The sequence below is a fragment of the Phyllostomus discolor genome, chromosome 9 (genome assembly GCF_004126475.2).
Source record: "Phyllostomus discolor isolate MPI-MPIP mPhyDis1 chromosome 9, mPhyDis1.pri.v3, whole genome shotgun sequence".
NCBI classification, from domain to species: domain Eukaryota; kingdom Metazoa; phylum Chordata; class Mammalia; order Chiroptera; family Phyllostomidae; genus Phyllostomus; species Phyllostomus discolor.
In genome coordinates this window covers 31088071-31108410 of record NC_040911.2, presented here as the reverse complement: position 1 = coordinate 31108410, position 20340 = coordinate 31088071, and the positions used below count along the sequence as shown (strand labels likewise).

The 20340-nt window shown below is 37.0% G+C and overlaps 1 protein-coding gene and 1 long non-coding RNA gene across 4 annotated transcripts in view; one reads left to right on the top strand and one right to left on the bottom strand.

Annotated features, from left to right (window-relative positions):
- Nucleotides 1-7238, top strand: part of DSG3 (desmoglein 3) — a 29696-nt gene extending 22458 nt beyond the window's left edge. Inside the window, exons 13-16 of the mRNA XM_028524359.2 lie at nt 1582-1721; nt 2013-2076; nt 3413-3672; nt 4875-7238. Coding sequence (XP_028380160.1) covers nt 1582-1721; nt 2013-2076; nt 3413-3672; nt 4875-5492 — 1082 coding nt within the window. The 3' untranslated portion in view covers nt 5493-7238. The remainder of the gene's footprint in view (nt 1-1581; nt 1722-2012; nt 2077-3412; nt 3673-4874) is intronic.
- Nucleotides 1-20340, bottom strand: part of LOC118496684 — a 45574-nt gene that overhangs the window by 19984 nt on the left and 5250 nt on the right. The window contains exons 1-3 of one of the 3 annotated variants that reach the window (XR_004899240.1): nt 18455-18573; nt 18118-18188; nt 8076-8247 (exon numbers count right to left, since the gene is read on the bottom strand). This is a non-coding gene — a long non-coding RNA (uncharacterized LOC118496684). Of the gene's footprint in view, nt 1-8075; nt 8248-18117; nt 18189-18454; nt 18574-20340 lie in introns of those variants that run through there. The other 2 variants (XR_004899239.1, XR_004899241.1) reach the window with 2 other exon arrangements.

Genomic DNA, 20340 nt, shown 5'->3' with positions numbered 1-20340 from the left:
CATACAGTGATAAATAAATAAGTTTCCTAAGATTATAATTATAGTGCCCACCTAAAAATACTGACCATACAGGTGGACATCACCTTTCAAAACTAATTCATCAATTCACCATATTCAACCCTTCCCAAACATTTAATAAAGTCATGTAATAGAAAATGGCAATAAACAAAGCTTTTAGAATTATCATTTATATAAATGTAACATTAAATTTTGAGAAAATATAATTACATCCAACCTACTTTATTTTATACACTCAGTCTAATTTTACATATATATGACTGAATAATTTGCATAATTAATGTGGCCCATCCAAACAATACCAGCAAATCCTTATAGAATTCTCTACCAAATCCTTTACCCATACTAACCCATGTAATCTTTAAAACAATCTATGATTCATTTGTCCAAGGTCTTCTTTTTACTTTAGAATCTCATGAGACTTGAAGACATTTTAAAAAGTGTCTCACTCATGGATAAAGTCATTATTCCGACCATAATTATTACTGGAGTGTGTATGGAGTGTTCATTATTCTCCCATTCTTTGGATGAGTTAATGGAGGCAAGAGAAGATGACACAGCTTCCAGCTGGTGACTGGTGGAGACAAAAATTGAAACCCAGAAGTCTGACTCCCACAGCTGTGCTCTTAGAGAAACACCTCACTAAGCTGCCTCTAAGGGAACTGAGTTCAAGAGGCCTTCACAGGCCAGAGCCAGAAAGGAGTGTGGTCCCTGAAGCACTTCCTTCACTAGCATGAGAATGGCATTCACCTTTATTGCCAAGAGGTGACCAGAGGCACTGAAAGCAGGATAATCACCTTGGCAGGAAGGCCTCTCCAATCTAGGGGCTGTTAAATCACAATGAAGAGTATGCTGATATTAGATCCTCACTCCCACTTGCAGAGGGAGTTTGCTGGTTTGATTGCTGTTTACTAAGGGATCATTAAAGACCAGATTATTAAAACATCATGCCCACCAAAAATCTTGACCATCCAGATGTGTATTCCTTTGACACCATGTATACACAGCCTCGGCATGTACAAAAAATGCAATAATAAAAATAGATTATAAAAATGGATGGAGGGCCCTGGCTGGCATAGCTCAGTGGATTGAGCGCGGGCTGCGAACCAAAGTGTTGCAGGTTCGATTCCCAGCCAGGGCACATTCCTGGGTTGCAGGCCATAACCCCCCGCAACCACACATTGATATTTCTCTCTCTCTCTGTCTCTATCTCCCTCCCTTCCCTCTCTAAAAATAAATAAATAAAATCTTTAAAAAAAAATGGATGGAGGAACTGAACCACCTCTATCAGTCATCAAACAGTGCCTATTTTAAGACAACAATATACATATCACAAGAATGATCTGACCTGTCTCCTTCCTTTCATAATCATGAAATACTAGTATGCCTAATTTGCCAAATTTTATTTTATGGAAACTAACGGTGCTTTCTATTAGATTTGCCATATGTATTATATTTAAAAATATTGCATTTTCTTTGTGACATTTCTGACAAGTGTCACGTGAGATCATTTCCAAGTGATTCAAATGTTTTGATACTATGCTATGTTTTCCTTTATGCTAGTGGCCCCCCTTCTGCTGCTGACCTGTGACTGTGGGACGGGTCCCCTAGGGGGAGGAGCAGCTGGATTCATCCCAGTTCCTGATGGTTCAGAAGGAACAATTCATCAATGGGGAATCGAAGGAGCCCAACCTAAAGACAAGGTGAGGATCCAGTTTGTAAGACATTTAGTTCAATTATCTAGAGCAAACTTCTATTTATATTCAGGCACGAAAAGGGGTAATGGGGTACAAAAAAAGAGACTCCTTGACCTTCAAGGTCCCTTTTGAGTAAGGGCTGAAATGAACAGAGCCTTTTAAGGTCTTAGTTCTTCAAATGTCAAGTCATAAAAATGGTTATTCCTGCAAGAATTTGGGTTTCTTGTAATGTTGCCATTTGCAAAGGGCCACAAAATCTACTTCATTTTTTAATGTATTTTTTAATATGGTTTGCAGGAAATCACAAATATTTGTGTGCCATTTGTAAACTCCAATGGAACTGATTTCATGGAAAATTCTGGTAAGTGGACATCAAATTTATTTTTGAAAGTAATAGTGAGTTAAATAAGAAATATTGAAAAATAATAAGCATTCTAAATTCTTTTCTTAACAAACTGCACATATGTGTACATGCTGAGAGATGGTATCATTGAAATGGGGTTTCCATGACGTGGTTTATTATTAGCTTTTTAGTCAAGTCCATGATCTGGCTCTGGCTTCAATAAGCTCATTTGCCCACTGATGCCACCGTTTTTAGTCTCTAAAAATTTGTTATTCTTTTTTCAAACTTTAGTAAACTCAGCGCTCAGTCAATTATGAATTTTTTAATTAGAAAAGATATCACACATCTAGAAAAATGTACAGGAAAACCAAACAAACACTATGTACCCAACCACCCAACTTTGACTATTGGTAACATTGGCACTATTTGCAGTCAAGGCCTCTTGTGTACGCATCCTCAATCCTGTTGCTTCTTCGTCCCCTGGAACTAACAGTATCCTGACTCAAATTCAATGACCAATTTTTATTTCAATCATAATGGGACTAGATCGCTTATGTTGTCACATAGGTGAAACTATTTCTTTGGTTTACCAAAGACTATTTTGCTCATAGCATCTCCATGCCACAACTAAGGCATACACTAGAGAAACACATAAGACCTGCCTAATATTAAAATTTTTCTTAATTCCATACTTAGCAATAGATTGTTTTTAAATATGCAGCCTGCAAATCTGCATGAGATATCCCCCAAAATGCAACTCTGTGTTTTCATCTGTGACCCCAATCCTCACCTGCTGTCCCACTATAATTACATAGCAAAAACTATATTCAGAATTCACTAGGAAAAAAGAATTTTCCATGGAAGTGTAATGTAAAGGTAACAGGCAGAAGAGTCACAACTCAGTGAATTGTCCTTAAGCACCAAGACATCAAATTAGCATCTGCTAATTTGCATGTCTCCTCTTTGGTTTTCCTATTGAGCCAACACCACAAACTTAATTACAATTTTTTTCCCTGAAAACAGACAAGCACTGCATTAGAAGCTTTCCATAACTGTATGCTGAATATCTTGTTTTTACTTTTCCATTTCAGGATATTCTCACTGAAAATCCACTACCTTTCGATATTTTTCAATTAGTATGTTTTCAGAGCCACTTCATCTGCTAATATCCCCTGTTACACTCTCACCTCCTCTGTTACTCACATAACAGACTGTGGGGTGTTCTTATCACCTCTAGTCACATAATTGTGTTTTCTCCCACTGATTTGCTTTACTTGATATCATGCATATCAAAGATCAGTAACAAGAAAAATCACAGCATGAGATGTTACAGAATTTTCTCCCTCCTTTTTAGATGTTTGTACAAACACGTGCACCAGAAGAAGGGTGGTGGAAGAAAATTTGGGAATGGAGCATACCACCAAGCTTGAAACGGCTACAGGATCTGGAGCAGATATGGTAGCTGCTGCGGGATTCAGAAACACCACGGGGCTCGGCTTCTGTTCTGCCGAACAGTCAGGAACAATGCGGACAAGGCATTCCACCGGGGGGGCCCAGAGGGAATGTGGTGAAGGAGAAATAAACATGAATTTCTTGGAATCCTACTTTTCTCAGGTAATTTGGTGAAAACCTTTGTGGCTCTGATACCTTATTTACATTACAGATCTTTTCACTTGACTATATTTCAGTTTTGTGGCTCATTGTTTTCGCAGCTTGTGAAAATGTAAGAAAAAATAAGGGCTCTTTGCAGATAATCTAGGATGGCTGCCCAAATTGGGCTTCTGGTCAAAAGGAATAATCGGTAGATAGACACAAAGTAAGAGCACATAGCAAGTGGCACCATATCCTTCCAACTGGAATAGCAACGGACAGCAAAATCTTTTGCATTTCAGGATCAGCAGCATCCTCCTTAGAAATACAAAGCAGCTTATTTTGCATTTCCTGTACCATAAAGGATGTCAGAACACATGTGAATGTATTTGTATGAGAAAAGGTTATGGTATTTTTCACATTTTCAAAGGAGTCCATGTCCAAAAAAAGTTGAAGAACCACTGAATTAATGACCCAAAAATAAAAGGGGGAGGGAGGAGTGTGATCGAAGATCAGATGAGTATGAAACCAAAGAGGGACGAGGGTGCAAAAACAGAGAGGACTGTGGGAGGCAGGTTGCTTGCCTCCTGGTTGGGGGGCTGTCATTAGAATAGACTTCACATATAGATTCGGTATAAGAACTGGTGGTAGGTGCCAGGATCTTGTCCTTGTATGAGCAGATGAAGGCTAACACTGTGTTTGAGGGTAGACTGGCAGGGAGCGCTTGATCGGGATGAGGGCCCTGGGGAAATTCTGAGGTGGTGTGGGCTCTAGTTACGGGACAGGCTCCTGCAAGACCTGCAGGGTCTCGGCAAAGTCTCCAGTCTGGGTGAGAGCTACATCAGATGGTGCACAGTGGGATGCCTCCTTCCTACACCCAAAGACACACATTAACACAAGTATACATAGGGACCCTTACACTTGACACAGGGAGTAACCTGCAGGCTTCATACACAATTGTTTGGTAGGCCTAAATCTATGTAAGTGCCTTCAGAATCAAGAATTAGACTATGACCCTAGGCCAAACTCAATTTTGAGGGAATGTCAAGTACACTAGTCTCCAAATGATTTCTATAAGAATATTGTTGGTACAAAGGGTATGTCTTTCCATCTATGGAGTACCTAAATTACACAATCATGAGCAAACCTTGAGTCCTATGAATGGTATTATATTGTTCAGCTGAATTCCTTATAAAATTCATTTTTCTACTTTTTTGCACCTTTAGAAAGCATTTGACTGTGCAGAGGAAGAGGATGGCCAGGAAGCAAATGACTGCTTGCTGATCTATGACAACGAAGGATTGGGTGCCCCTGGTTCTCCTGTGGGGTCCCTGGGTTGCTGCAGCTTTATTGTCGATGACCTGGATGAGAGCTTTTTGGATTCGCTGGGCCCGAAATTTAAACAACTTGCAGAGATAAGCCTCGGGTTTGAAGACAAAGCCAAACAATCTCAGACACACAACAAAAACAGTGGTTCTGGGATTGGACCCTGTGACCACTCTGTGGAAATCCAGCAGTCAGGATGTTCTAGGTGCCAGATTTCACTAGACAGTCAAGGAGCTTCTGCTTTATCTACTTCTTGCTCTGTCTTCCAACCCGCCATTCCCATCCCTGACCCTCTGCAGCAACGTAACTGTTTGGTGACGGAAACTTACTCAGCTTCTGGCTCCCTCGTGCAACCTTCTACTGCAGCCTTTGATCCACTTCTCACGCAAAATGTTATAGTGACAGAGCGAGTGATATGTCCCATTTCTAGTAGTCCTGGCAACCTATGTGGTCCAATTGAGCTACGAGGGTCGAGTAATATGATTTGTACAGAAGATCCTTGTTCCCGTCTGATATGACCAGAATGAACAGGAACCACAGACTGGCTGCATAAGGATATCTGGACCAAATTATCCAGAATAGCATAGCAAGTCTCACAGCATCGGTCTAATTTGGCACTTACTTGCTACTCTGATAAAGTGATCATAATTACAGGTTTCTAGTTCATATCCCCAAAGTGAATATGTTGCCATTCTTAATTCTCAAATACTATTCAAGTGGTATTAAATTTTAATGTTTTTTTAAAAATCTTAACATATTCAGTACAAAAATATCCTAACAATTTTTAAACATCTACTTTTGCAATGCCAAAGAACGGTGCTCATCCCTTTAAAATGCAATGAACTTTTAGTAGATTAAGCACTTGGAGTCAAGAATCCCAGTTCTTGTCTCTCTCACCTTCTCTTATATCACTAATAATGATGTAAGAGTCTTAGGTGTTTGCTAAAGCACTTTGAGTTGCTCCAGAAAGAAAAAAAAAGAATAAGTCACAGTTGAACTTTTTCCATCTTCTTGGTGCTGGGAGACCCTACCTGAATCTTTTGCTCAAGCTAAGGCTATTGGCTTATGCATTAAACTTGCTACATCTATATGCCTCATATTCTAACAATAAGACAATTTTATCATAGAACATTTAAGAAAGTTTAGTATAGTGTAAATAGTATTTTGGGTTTCTGTAATCATCTTGAAATGATCTAGCCAAAGAAAATGTACTCCTTCCGACATACTTCTCAGTAACAAATCCTATGTTAATAGTTAAAAGTGTTCCTTATTTTTTAAATGTCAGCGGGCCAATGTAACTTTCATATGACAAGCATGATGTCTATTATGTTAACAATGTTTACAGACTTGTGGAAATTCAAACCATGGCTTTTCTCATAAGCAGAAGGAGCTGCTGACTAGAATAACACAAGATAAAATTTGTAAATATGTATTATAAACAGAATTTCAGGTCAAATAGGATATGAAAAAGGATTAGCAGGAACCTCTTTTTTTTAAGCCTCCTTCCTTTTACATTAAACAGCTACAGCAATTTAATTTTTGAGCATAACATTGTTAGGTTAGTGAAGGTTTAGGACGTGTTATTTCATGTATGTTACCATGATAACAATGCAGTTCTTCAAATCATTTCTGGTCCTTCAAGATCTTCAGCCTTTAACCCGTAAAAAGCACCCTAACTGCTTATCGACATTATTGTTTTAGCTGAGTCTTTAAAAGGTCACTGGCCAGCCCTATTATCTTTAATTGCATATAAAACTTCCCTTCCATTTTTTGGCCTTATTCAAAACTGATACTTGTTTTTCTAGATGGAATGCAAACTAATAAAGCACTTGTGTTTTAACCCAGAAGGGTAGAGTCTGGAGGATACCTTGTCAGAAAGAGACCCCCTAAAATTTCTTACATCTAAGATTCTTCCCTGGCCCAGATGCCTTGACTACCAGGAAGGCCTGTGCTAGGATAACCTGAGACACGGGCAGCCTGTTCTTCCAAGACAAGGCTGTTGCTGCAATAAGGATTGCAGTGCACTTGTCTTGAGGTGAAGGAGACTTGACCCTATGGAGCAGTCTGCTGGGTCCTGAGGAAGTTTCCTTGCTATTACCACTGGGCACCTCTTCTCTGTCTTTTCAAAAGATGCTTTCTGTAGGATCTAGCATACATACAGTTGATCTGTGCCTCTGTTTGTACACAAAAGTAAAGTCAATAGTCATAATAACTCTTATACCAAGGTGAAAAGTGTACTCAGGATCCTTAAAGCATTTTAACTTTGCCTCTTAAAAACTCAGCTTATCAAAAATGGGAATTTTGCTGCACTGTCAGACAGCAGAGGAAACCATGCCATTGTAACAAAGGTTATATAATGAAATAATTGAAATGAAATGTATTTTGAAACAAAAATAGATCAATCTGGTCTAGGGGGACCTAAAATTGATTTGCCATGTAAAATTGAATTCAAAGCAAAAAAAATGTATGTGTATATTTTCAAAAATAAAAACTGAAGCAAATAAAAAAATTTAACTGTCTGTTTACTTGATGTATCATCAATTTTAAACAGTATATAGTAAAACTTTAACAATATAACATTGTTTTTAAAAAACTGATGACAAATTTAAGAGTACTTCCTTAACCATTCACTAAAAGGTGAACTACTCTTTGTAATTAATTCAAAAATTTGATATAAGAAGGTGCCTTACTTATATGCTTTTATCAGTTGTTGCGTTTTTTCCTAGCTGATATCTACTCTGCATCCTTCCAGGCAGGATGGAAATGCCTGAAGACTCCAGATCTCTTCTTCAGGTAGATCTAGATGGTGCTGGATGAAGTCAGGGCAAACTTTTACTAACTGGATGCTTTAACTCGTTTATTTGTTTGGTAATTTAGAATCATCTTTCAGGCAGAAGTTTCATCATTCTATGATGACTCAGACAGAAAAGTTGGAATAAAGAAAGGTAAGGTTTCTAGCCTACCGTGATGAAAAAAATGGACCATGGCTCTGGCCAGTAGCCACAGCGGTGGGTTTGCCCCCCAGGAAATGCTTGTTATTATGTCTTGTTTAAAGAGATGCCACGAACTCAGTCCCTTCAGAACTTCAGATCTCGCTTTTGACCGACCTTCCTCATTTTTCAATGCAGACTTGGACCTGGGGTATGGGAAGTAGAAGCTGGATTAGAGTGGATGTTGAGTGAAGAAAAGTGGATGGCTTACCTTGGATATTGCAACTCAATTTCAGGAAAATGAAAGCCATGTAGGTAAATTCCAAAAATGTCACCAGTTTTCCTATTCATAGAAAATTCAAGGAATAAAAATCTCGACTTTTAGAAATCAAGAGTGTAAAAGGAATACACTCAACTGACTAGCTTCAATGCAACTCACTGATTTAAAAAGTAAAAGTTCAGGATCTTTCCTTCTTGTTCTTGGCAATTCAGCATTTTCTCAACTCCTTTACTGGGTGTACAAAGAGTAATTCTGAACCACAGATTATATGGTCTAACACTAGTTCAACAGGGTGTAAGACTGTTTCATGTAGGGGGAACAATGGTCAGAAAACAAGACAAACTATCATTTAAATTCCAGGTAACAGAAAGGACACATTTTCCATGACGAATACTGAGACTCCCTCTCTTCTTCCTGACCCAGACTGCACAGGATTCTCTCCATGACAAGACATCAAGACATTGGCCATCCTAGGTTGGTGTCTTTACTTTCTTTTTTGTTTATACAGTGACTTTTTTTTCAAATATAAACCAAACTATCTAAACACAACAAAGATGTAGTTAAAACTCAGAAGAAAGATGATCTAAGAGAGCAAATGTAAATGAATGCAGTTACCAGAGTAGGAAGAAATGAGAAATGGGTGAGGGCTACCTACCAGGTGGCCAGATATACATATTCTAATTTAATTCTTAAAGGAACTGTTAAATTGGAGCCATGGAAACAGAACACAGGAAAAGCGAAGTAACTTCCTCAAGGTCATACAATAATGTGACACAAGTGTAAAGGTTTAATCTATAATTATTCAGCACTGCTGAAAATGATTACTCTCAGAATAATCTGTTTATTTTCAGCTCTAAGACTGAATAGAACACAAAAATTTAAAAAGAATACAAAGAGAACAATGAAAATTATTTTTTAAAAAAACTTAAAAAGATTGGAAATCTAGATATGATTCTAAAGATTAAAGAATCACTATAATGTAGATACACACACACACACACACACTGGGGTGGGCAAAAGTAGGCTTACTAGAAACACAGTCTATTCTTGCATTATTATTTACTAATTATTGTATTATTTCCATATGAACAATTGTAAACCTACTTTTGCCAATTCCTGTATACACACACATATATACACATACAGAACAAAGAGTTCTACATATCTTTCTATGTATCTAACACTGAGAGATAGAAATAGAGAGGTAAAGAGGTAGAGATAGATGGATTAACAGAATGCAAATAGATGATTTGCTACTTTGAAGTATAAGTGAAGTTATTTTTCAGATCACAAAGACCAGTCCTCTTTCACATTTAATAACAAAAACAAGCTATGTAGAAGTCATAGAATCTCTTTTTCAGTAAACTCCTTAAGAATTACTCTGACAGTACACTTTTTAGAGGAGGTTTTGTGATAGGTGTCTAGCTATAAAAATAACTTTTTTAAAAATGTGTTATTTGCATATGTTGTGAAACAATCACAATAAGTGCCATTAGCATCCGTCACCTTACATGGTTATAAGAAAATATTTTTTCTTATGATGAGAACTTTTAAGATCTATTCTCTTAGCAACTTTGAAATATGCAATTCAGTATCATTAGCTATAGTGACCATGCTGTACATTGCATCCCCAGAGCTGATCTATTTGATAAGTAGAAGTTTGTACCTTTTGACCCCCTTCACCCATTTTCCTACCCCCAGCCCCTCACTCCTGGCCTCTGGCAACCATCAATTTGTTCTCTATATCTATGAGTTTAGTTTTTGTTTTGTTTCATTAAAAAAAATAACATTAAACGGGTTCATTCATCTTAGTGTCTCCATGATTATTTGTGGAAAACAACACATTTTTACAACTACAAGAACTATTTTACTATTTTAAAGGCATCTCCATTCCTCCTTTATATATGTGAAATACATGGGGACATTGTATTTTTAATTTTATGTCTCAGAACATCTCTGATGTTTTCTGCATGCTGAATTTTCATTATTAAATTAGGAAGCAGTAAATTTCATGTGAAAACACAGAACATCAAATTATGATAATATAAGCAAAACGTTAATATTGAGAGAATATGTATGTCCTCATTTTCTCAGAAGGCACAGGAAGTATTTATATTGTTTCATAATCAAGAGGGGATTCCAAAAAGCTTTCTTAATTATAAAGCAGTACAGAATCAGATAATCCTATATTTATTTAAATGGCATAATGACATGGTTTTCACTTTTGCAAGGAGGCATTTTCACTAAGCCAAAAATGAGTATCCAAACACAAAATGTGTTTGGATTAACTTCAGTCATGTCTCCCCATGTCCAACTGACTAGCACTGATAATAAGATTTATACGCTCCTAACTAGGAGGTGAAGCACACACAAACACACATGCACACTCTCTGCCTCGGGTAGCCATGTAGCTGGTGTGGCTGAAGCGGTGTCTTTCCATCTTCAACTCCGTGGACCAGACACTAATACTTAGTGTGTGTTGTAGATACAAAGGTTTTACATGCAAGAAGTTCTTTCTTACCATAAGAAAGGGGGAGAGGAGAATCCCCTCTTTGTGTAAAACACAATGAAGAGGTCTTGTTGGACCAATCTTTTACTTAATCTCATCCAGGGCTGACATCCACAACTTTTGATTAGTGAAAAAAAGTGTACCAGGAAATGGAGGTATTAGTCAAAAGGTACAAAGTTTCAGTCGTACAAGAAGAGTAAGACCTAAAGATCTACAGTACAGCACAAGGCCTCAGTTAACAATGTTGTGTTATACGCTTAAAATTTTGCTCAGAGTGTAAAATTTAGGTTAAGTGTTCTTGTCACAGAAAAGAATAATAATAACGATCAATAAGATGCAATAAGGAAACTTTTGGAGGTGATAGATAGGTTTATGGCTTCAACTGTAGTGAAGGTTTCATGGATATATATTTGTCTTCTAACTCACCAAGTTGTATACATTAACTACGTACAATTTTTGTATGTCCAAAAATTAATGTGTAATGAACCCTTAGTCTAATAAGTTCTCATAATATTTATTTTCCTGCATCTTCCCTCTGCCTCTCAACTCTTATAAATCACTATGGGTTTTGCTCAGAAGGTATTTTATTGGCAGCTAATAGTTGTACTCTAAGTTGATTTTCTACCTAGATGCTCTTTCTATATACACTTTTTTGGACCATGGAACTGTCATTTTTTTGTGCTAGCCTTTAAATATTCTTTTAAAGATGCAAACTAACAACAAAGGCATATGCTGTCAAGATGACAGAGGACCTTCTCCTCGGCAAAACAAAGACTCTGTCAGGGCCTCCCGGACAAGCCAATGCATGCTACTGCTAACTTAGCCAACCAAATCTGGGTAGAGTAGAATGTCTCCATGAAAGAACAAGCCAGGAGATGTTGTTGAATATTTTGATAGGAAACACAGTTGTCAGGCAAAGAAAACATGCTAATGTTTGCAGAAAATCAAAACTATTACAGGAGAGCCTAAGAGAAAATTTTAAAATCTCATTCCAACTATTAGTCAGTCAAAAATAATGGTGTTAATTCTTCTTATCCATAAACATGGTATGTGCTTCTCCTTATTTGTATCTTCTTCAATTTCTTTCTTCAATGTCTCATAATTTTCCAAGTATAGATCTTTTATATCCTTGGTTAGGTGTATTCCTAAGTATTTTATTCTTTTTATAGCAATTGTTAAGGGGATTGTTTTCTTAATTTCCCTTTCTGTTGGTTCATTACAGGCATATAAAAATGCAACTGGTTTCTAGAAACTAATTTTGTATCCTGCTACCTTGCTGAAGTCACTTATCAGTTCTAGTAGAATCAGTTTCTTAGTGGAATCTTTAGGGTTCTCTATGTAGAGTATCATGTTATCTGCAAATAATGACAGTTTTGCTTCTTCCTTTCCAATTTGGACACCTTTTATTTCCTCTTCTTGTCTAATTGCCGTTGCTAGGACTTCCAGTACTATGTTGAATTACAGAGGTAAAAGTGGGCATCTTTGTCTTGTTCCCAATCTTAAGGGGAACACTTGTAGATTTTGCCCATTGAGTATGATGCTGGCATTGGGTTTGTCATATATGGCCTTTATGATGTTTAGATATGTTTCCTCTCATCCCACTTTGCTGAGATTTTTATCACAAATGTGTGCTGGATTTTATCAAATGCTTCCTCTGCATCTATTGAAATGATCACATGGTTTTTATCCTTCATCTTGTTCATATGGTGAATCACATTTATTGATTTGTAAATGTCATACCAACCTTGCATTCCTGGAATAAATCACACTTGATCATGGTGTATGATCTTTTTGATGCATTGTTGGGTTGCTAATATTTTGCTGAGGATTTTAGTGTCTATGTTCATTATGGATGTTGGCATATAATTTTCTTTCTTTGTAGTGTCTTTATCTGGTTTGGAGATTCGGATAATGCTGGTCTTGTAAAATGAGTTCGGGAGACTTCCCTACTCTTGAATTTTATGAAATAGTTTGGGAAGAAGAGGTGCTAGTTCTTCTTTGAATGTTTGGTAAAATTCACCTATGAAGCCTTCTGGTCCAGGGCTTTTGTTTGTTGGGAGTTTTTTATTATTATTATTACTGCTTCAATTCCACTAGGTGTAATCTGTCTACTCAGATTCTCTGGTTCTTCCTGATTTAGTTTTGGAAGATTGTATTTTTCTAGGAATACATTCATTTCATCCTGGTTGTTCAGTTTGTTGGCATACAGTTGTTCAAAATATCTTCTTACAATCCTTTATATTTCTTTGGTGCCCATTGTTATTTCTCCTCTTTCATTTCTGATTTTATTTATTTGGGTCCTCTCTCTTTTTTTCTTAATGAGTCTGGTTAGTTTGTCAATCTTGTTTAGCTTTTCAAAGAACCAGCTCTTAAATTCATTAATCTTTTGTATCATTTTTCAGACTGTTTCATTTATTTCTGCTCTGATCTTTATTATTTCCTTCCTTCTACTCACTTTGGGCCTTGTTTGTTGTTCTTTTTCAAGTTCTTTAAATGTACAGTTAGATTCTTTATTTGATCTTTTTCTTGTTTTTTTTTTTAGATAGGCCTGTAATGCTATGAATTTCCCTCATCTGATTGCTTTCCCAGTGTCCCATAGATTTTGCATTGTTGCATCCTCATTTTCATTTTTTAAGGTATCTTTCATTCCTTCTTGATCTCTTTGTTTAATAACATCTTATTTAGCTTCCATGTCTTTGCGTGTTTTTCAGTTCTTCTTGTGATTGATTTCTAGTTTGATAGCACTATGGTCAGAGAAGATGCTTGACATGATTTCAATCTTCTTAAATTTATTGAGACTTGTTTTGTGTCCTAACACATGATCTATCCTAGAAAATGTTTCATGTGCACTGGAAAAGTACATATATACTGCTGTTTTGGGGTGAAATTCTGTGAAGCTATCAATCAAATCCATTTGATCTGGTGTTTCATTTAAGGCCACTATCTACTTGTTGATTTTCTGTCTGGAAGATCTATCCATTGAAGTCAATGGGGTGTTAAAATCCCCAACTATAACTGTATTTCTGTTGATCCCTCTCTTTATGTCCACCAAGATTTGCTTCACATATTTAGATGCTCCTATATTGGGTGCATACATGCTTACTAGGGTTATGTCCTGTTGTTGGGTTGTTCCCTTGCTCATTATGTAGTGTCTTTCTTTGTCTCTTACTATATAGCCTTGGTTTTAAAGTCTATTGTGTTACATATAAGAACTGCTACCCAAGCTTTATTTTCCTTTCCATTTGCATGAAATATCTTTTTCCAACCCTTTATTTGTAGTCTGTGTATATCTTTCAATCTCATATGTGTCTCTTGGAGGCAGCATATATATATGGGTCTTATATTCTTATCCATTCAGTTACCCTATGTCTTTTGGTTGGAGTATTTAAGTCATTTACATTTAAGGTGATTATTGATAGATACGTATTTAGTGCTATTTTATTGTTAGACTACTTTCCTCTGTCTTTTTTCTTCCTCTTTTTCTTCTTCTTCTTAAAGCAAGACCTTTAATATTTGTCACAATACTGGTTTGGTGTTAACAAACTTCCTTAGCCTTTTCTTGTCTGGGAACCTTCCTATTTCTCCTTCCATTTTAAATGATAGCCTTGCTGGGTATAGTAGCCTTGATTGTAGGTCCTGTTTTTCATCACCTGGAGTATTTCTCACCACAACCTTCTGAACTGAAATGCTTCTATTGAGAAATCATATGATGGTCCAATTTGTGCTCCCTTGTAGGTAACTGCCTACTTTTCTCTTGTGGCTTTTTAATTATGATGTGTTTCAGTGTAGGCTTGTTTGGGTCCAACTTGTTTGGGACTCTCTGAGCTTCCTAGACTTGTGTGACTTTTTCTTCACCAGATTAGGAAAGTTTCAATATTTCTTCAGATAGGTTCTCAATCCCTTGCTTGCTCTCTTCTCCTTCTGGTATTACCATAATGCAGATATTATAATGTTTCATGTTGTCCAAAATGTTTCTTAAGCTCTCCTCACTTTTTAGCTCTTCCTTCCTTTAGCTGTTCTTCCTGGGTGTTTTTTTCTACCCTGTCTTCCAAATCACTGATTCAGTCCTCTGCTTCATCTAAACTATTATTTATCCCTTCCAGTGTACTAAAATGTCCATACTACACAAAGCAATCTATAGATTCAATGTAATTTTTCTACAGATTTCAATGCTGTATTTCACAGAACAAATATTTCAAATATTTATATGAAACCACAAAAGGCCCCACATAGCAATAGCAATCCTGAGAAAGAAGAACAAAGGTGGAGAAATCATGCTATCTAGTATTGAACTATACTATATGGCCATAGTAATCATAACAGTCTGGTATGGCATAAAAACAGACACATAGATCAACAGAACAAAATAGCCCAGAAATAAATCCAAACCTTTATAGTTAATTAATATTAGACAGGAAGCAAACACAAACAATGGGATAAAGACAGTTTATCAATAAATGGTTTTGGGAAAACTGGACAGATACATGCAGAAAAATGAAACTAGACCACCTTTTTACACTACACACAAGAACAAATTCAAAATAGATCAAAGCCTTAAGTGTTAAACCCAAAACCATAAAAATCCTAAGAGAAAACATAAGCAGCCAAATCTCAGACACTGCTCACAGCAAAATTTTTTGGGCATATCTCCCCAGGCAAGGCAAACAAAAGGACAAATAAACAAATGGGACTTCATCAAACTTAAAAGTTTTTGCACAACAAAGGAAATCATCAAAAACAACAAAAAGACAACCCATGGAATAGGAGCACATATTCATCAATATATCTAATAAGGGGTTAATATCCAAAATTTATAAAGAACTTACAAAACTTGACACCAAGAAAAACTAACAACCTAATTAAATAATGGGCAAAGGTCCTGAATAGACACTTCACCAAAGAGGACATACAGATGGCCAATAGACATATGAAAAGATGCTCAACATCACTAATCATCAGAAAAATGCAAGTTAAAACCACAAGATATCATCTCACACTTGTCAGAATGGCCATCATCAATAAGTCAACAAACAAGTGATGGAGATCATGTGGAGAAAGGGGAACATGTTGGCACTGTTGGTGGAAATACAGATTGATGCATATACTGTGGAAAGCAGTATAGAGATACCTCAAAAAATTTAAAATGGATCTGCCTTTTAACCCAGCTACCCTACCTCTGGGAATATATCCAAAGGAACCCAAAACACTAATGCAAAAGAACATAAGCACCCTATGTTAATTGTAGGGTTATTTACAATTGCCAAGATATGGAAGCAGCCCAAGTGTCTATCCGTAGATGAGTGGATAAAACAACTACTACCTGGCCATAAAAGAAGAAAATTTTACCCTTTGCAATAGTATGGATGGACCTGGAGAACATTTAGCCAGTCAGAGAAAGGCAAATACCTTTTGATTTCACTCATCGTGGAATCTAATGAACAAACTGAACTAACAAGAAAAAATGTGGCAATCTCATAGATGGAGAGCAGATAACAGCTAGGGGGTGGGGAGATTAGGGAGTAGAGTGATTGAACAAAAAGGAAAAAGGACTCAGGGACATGAACATCAGTATAGTGATTTCTGGGTTATAAAGGAACTAAATGGTAATGAAAAAATACAATAAAGATTAAATTAAAAAATAATGAAAAGTGACAAAATAATGGTATGTTAAATACATTTTAATGATTAACAAAAGATAAACTTGAAATATTTTTTGTTTGGTTTATTTTTTTAATTCTGTGTTTTAAGTTAATGGTTAAGAGTTGTCTTTGGAGACAAAGTACTTGAATTCAAATCTCACCTCCACCTCTTACTAGCGGTGTGTCTTTGGGCAAGTTACTTAACCTCTTTGTACCTCTTCATAATTTATAATTTAAATTTGCAAGATGAACTCAACTCAAAGTTAAGAGTACTGACCTCCAAACAACTGAAAATACACAAACTCAAAACACCTATATTACCTGATCCAAAGCCTTGTTTTACAGAAGCTGAGAAAACAGGCTAAAAAGTGACTTGATCAAAGGCAGAGTTAGCAACTGACTAGGCTAGTTCTCTTTCTGCAACTGCAGGCTGCAACTGTGATTTTTCTTTTTTACTAATCTTCTGCTTTAGCCACAGACTTGTTCTGCCTAGTCTATTCTGCATTGGAAATTCCTCAGAATATACAAGCAAATAGAGATAAAAAGCCACACTGATGAGAATCTGCAATTTTCAGCTGAGCTTCCTTGGAAAAGGGCAGAGTGGGAGGCTTTTTTCCCCCATGAGTTCTGATTATGCTATTTCCACCAAGTAGACTAGAGCAGCGGGGTGGCTTTGGGGGCGGGGGGGAAATTTACTCGAAAATAAGCATGACAGAAATTATGCTATTGTCCCAGCCTCCAGTAGGACACAAATATTAGGTGATGTTACTAAAATAGCAATTATTGCACCACAGAAAAAAATGACCATGCTTTATGTTCAGTTTCTACATGATCTGTAGTGCCAAGTTTCTGGCAAAGTGAACAGAGATTTAGTTGCAAAAGCTACTTAATCCAATATAAAATGAAAGGAAGTGAAGTTTGTCTTTATCTTTGCAGGTATTTTTACCTTATTTCTAGGACATGATCTGCCTAATGTTTTCATAATCACTATGTCCTGCTTCCTTTAAAAATGTGACCATAACTAGATAAATGTTTTAATTATTTGATAAATTCACTCATAATAAAGTATAAATCACACAAAGCACTTTGTTACTCCTCCTTGGAGTAAATATCTGCTGACTCAGAAAGCAAAGTGACATTTTTCTATCACTAGGTCGCCGGTCAGGAGATGGAGTATTTGGCGCACCGACACTTCCCAGGGTTGCTCACATCCCATATCTGGCCTCTGTCCCTGCAAGACCACAGAGCACACCAGGGACTCAGGTTTCCCATTCTGACCAAACGACCGAATGCATCTAGTCTCTAAGAAATAAAAGTAAAGCAACATATTCTATAGAACTTCCACCCTCTTGTTATTCCTGACAACCAAGAAGCCCCGATCTTCCTCTATTTTTTGTTTGTTTTAGATGGTTTATTCATACATACCTCTAGAGTGAAAACCCAAAGTATAAATAACAATAAATCATACTCTGTGAACTTAAGATTCCAATTATTGAAAATTCTGAGGCTTAGACTGATTCCCCCACGGTGCCACACAATGGAAACTCACAAGGACACTTCTGAGCCATAGAGCAATTCATCACATGAGTTTTCACATGGAGCTTACAGAGTTCAACAAAGTAAGCTCCTGGTAATACTGCTCTGCTTAACTTGTTGTCATCAAATTTACTGATTATTTCAGATGAATTTTCTAATCCCAAAGTTAAGAAAAAAGTACAGTGATACACTCCCTTCCTCTTTCACACCCATGGGAGAATTAGTCACGAGAAGTCACTGCTGACTGACCTGTATGGTAATAGCTGATTCTGCATGAAACAGGTGTGACTCTCCAAAGGTATGATGTTATTCAGGTTCAGCTGGGAAAAAAAAAGTTACAGTAAATTAACAGACAACTGCCTAGAGAAATAAGAGGTCTGCTTTCAGAAATATAGTAATGTTCATAATGAATATTATAATTTTTAAAAAATCTTTAAAGCCAACTATCCTCAAACAAGCTGGTAGGGGTCACTGTGATGGTTAGAACTAAATGATCAGGAGCAATCTTCTTCTCTTTGTTTTAGGTAGGAAGAAAAATAATTTCTACCTTAAAAGGCTAAAAAGAAAAATACTGTATTTTTCTTACCCCATAACCTTCATTGTTTCAAAGTTCTGCCTCACTGGTTTGCCTAATATTTGAATATACTTCTGTCCAGTAAAAATCTCTATTTTCAGTAGGAACTAGATGAAGTTATGAAAGGCCCACTGCAAAAAGAAAAAGAATTACAGCTCAAACAAAACAGGTTTAGAAACAAACATTTTCCTGAAATGCTCAATCACTAGAGACATTTTGATTTTCTTCTTTACATCTGCAAACTACTTCAGCACCCAGTTCCCTGAGTGTGTATGAATGAAAGTGAGTTACATTACTATTCATCATATTCAAAGATTTTCCATTACTTTCGATATAAAAGTAAAGTAACCACATAGAAATTATTTGCCATTCAAAATATCTAATTTGGGATTCAAAAATAACAACATTGTGACTTTTGGCCAGCAGGGCTCTTACAAGTTTGTCCTCCAGAGTAGTGATCCCCGATATTTTGTGTGCAGGACACCGGTGACAGACCACAGGCTAGTGGACAAGTTCCCACTCAAGCTCTGCTCGCCGGGCTGGAACCCACCCTGTCTCCGTCCGAAGGGGATGCCAAACATGTGAGTGAGCGTCATCATCACTGAATAACTTTAAATGTGCTCTAATCACTGTAACAAGTAAATAATTCACAAATTGATTAACAGATTACTACATTGACTGGTATGGTACTGAAATAAAAAACCAAAACAGATTCTGAAAGTAAATTAAAATGAGTACCTGAATATCATTGAATCCTTGTTTTTACTTTGAAATGGAAAATGTTATTTACTTTTGAGATGATACTTCTCTCTGCTAAAGTCATTATTTCAAATCATTCTGAAAAGATCTTTAATGCCAGTATTTTGCTTCCAGTATTTTGCTTCCACGATTGCTCTCCAAAGCTATCACATTGCTCCTATTTTACTCCCTTGTTTTTCCTAAGAATGTCACTTGTCTTCGTGCAAAAGAACTGCCAAGAAACCAGCACTCTTTACTGTCTTCTAAGGGGTTTTTTTCTGTGTATCTCCCCAGGTCATTAGTCACATGGGGTCAGCGTGATGGTTTCTGTCTGACACCCTGAGTAAACACTCCTGTGTCTGCTGTAAACCTGCGAATCCTGTCCTGCCAGCACCAAATTCCAGTTCGGGGCTGCTGTTAGCAACCAAACACTCCCAACGTCTCTGCCCCAGCCACTGCTATCTCCCTTATCTTTCCAAGAATTCCCATAACAAATCCTAGGCTGAAACCAAAGCCAGGGATTCGTTCTGAAAATGGCGTTGGATAGATAAAATTGACATTCCCAAGAGTCACGCTCCCCTAATGAATGCTTCCTTTGTTCAACTCCGGAGGGAATGGGGATTTTTCATAGAGTTTATGGTTTCACACTTGTTCCCCCTGTAAAGAAAAGAGCCTTAATGAAGAGGAGGAACACAGAAATGTTCTCCACAGGCCTCTGAACTCCTGCCACTTTATTCTGTTCAGGCAATGGTGAGGGAGGGGATGCTACCCATAGTGAACCAGGCCTCCCAGCACACCCCGCCCCGGTGCGGTGACATTTACTCTCGTCCTTCCAGGCATAAAATATTATCTTGCCCTTTTCCCCTTTATCCTCATTTTACACACACACACACAACCTATCCTCCAAAATAACCTTGAAAATGTATAAAAGTATTCACTTATTCATTTATTCACACATTCAAATAATATCTACTGAAGACCTTCAATGAATCAGGCACTGTTTTAGGTGCTAGATACATAGCAGCCCACAGAGAAAAACCCCAGCCCTCATGCAGTTTATGTTCTAGTGAATGGCAACAGATAATAAATAAGTAAACACCCAGTCTTGTAGATCGTGATGTGCCACGAAGAAAAAATGAAGCAGGGAAAGAAGGTGGGGA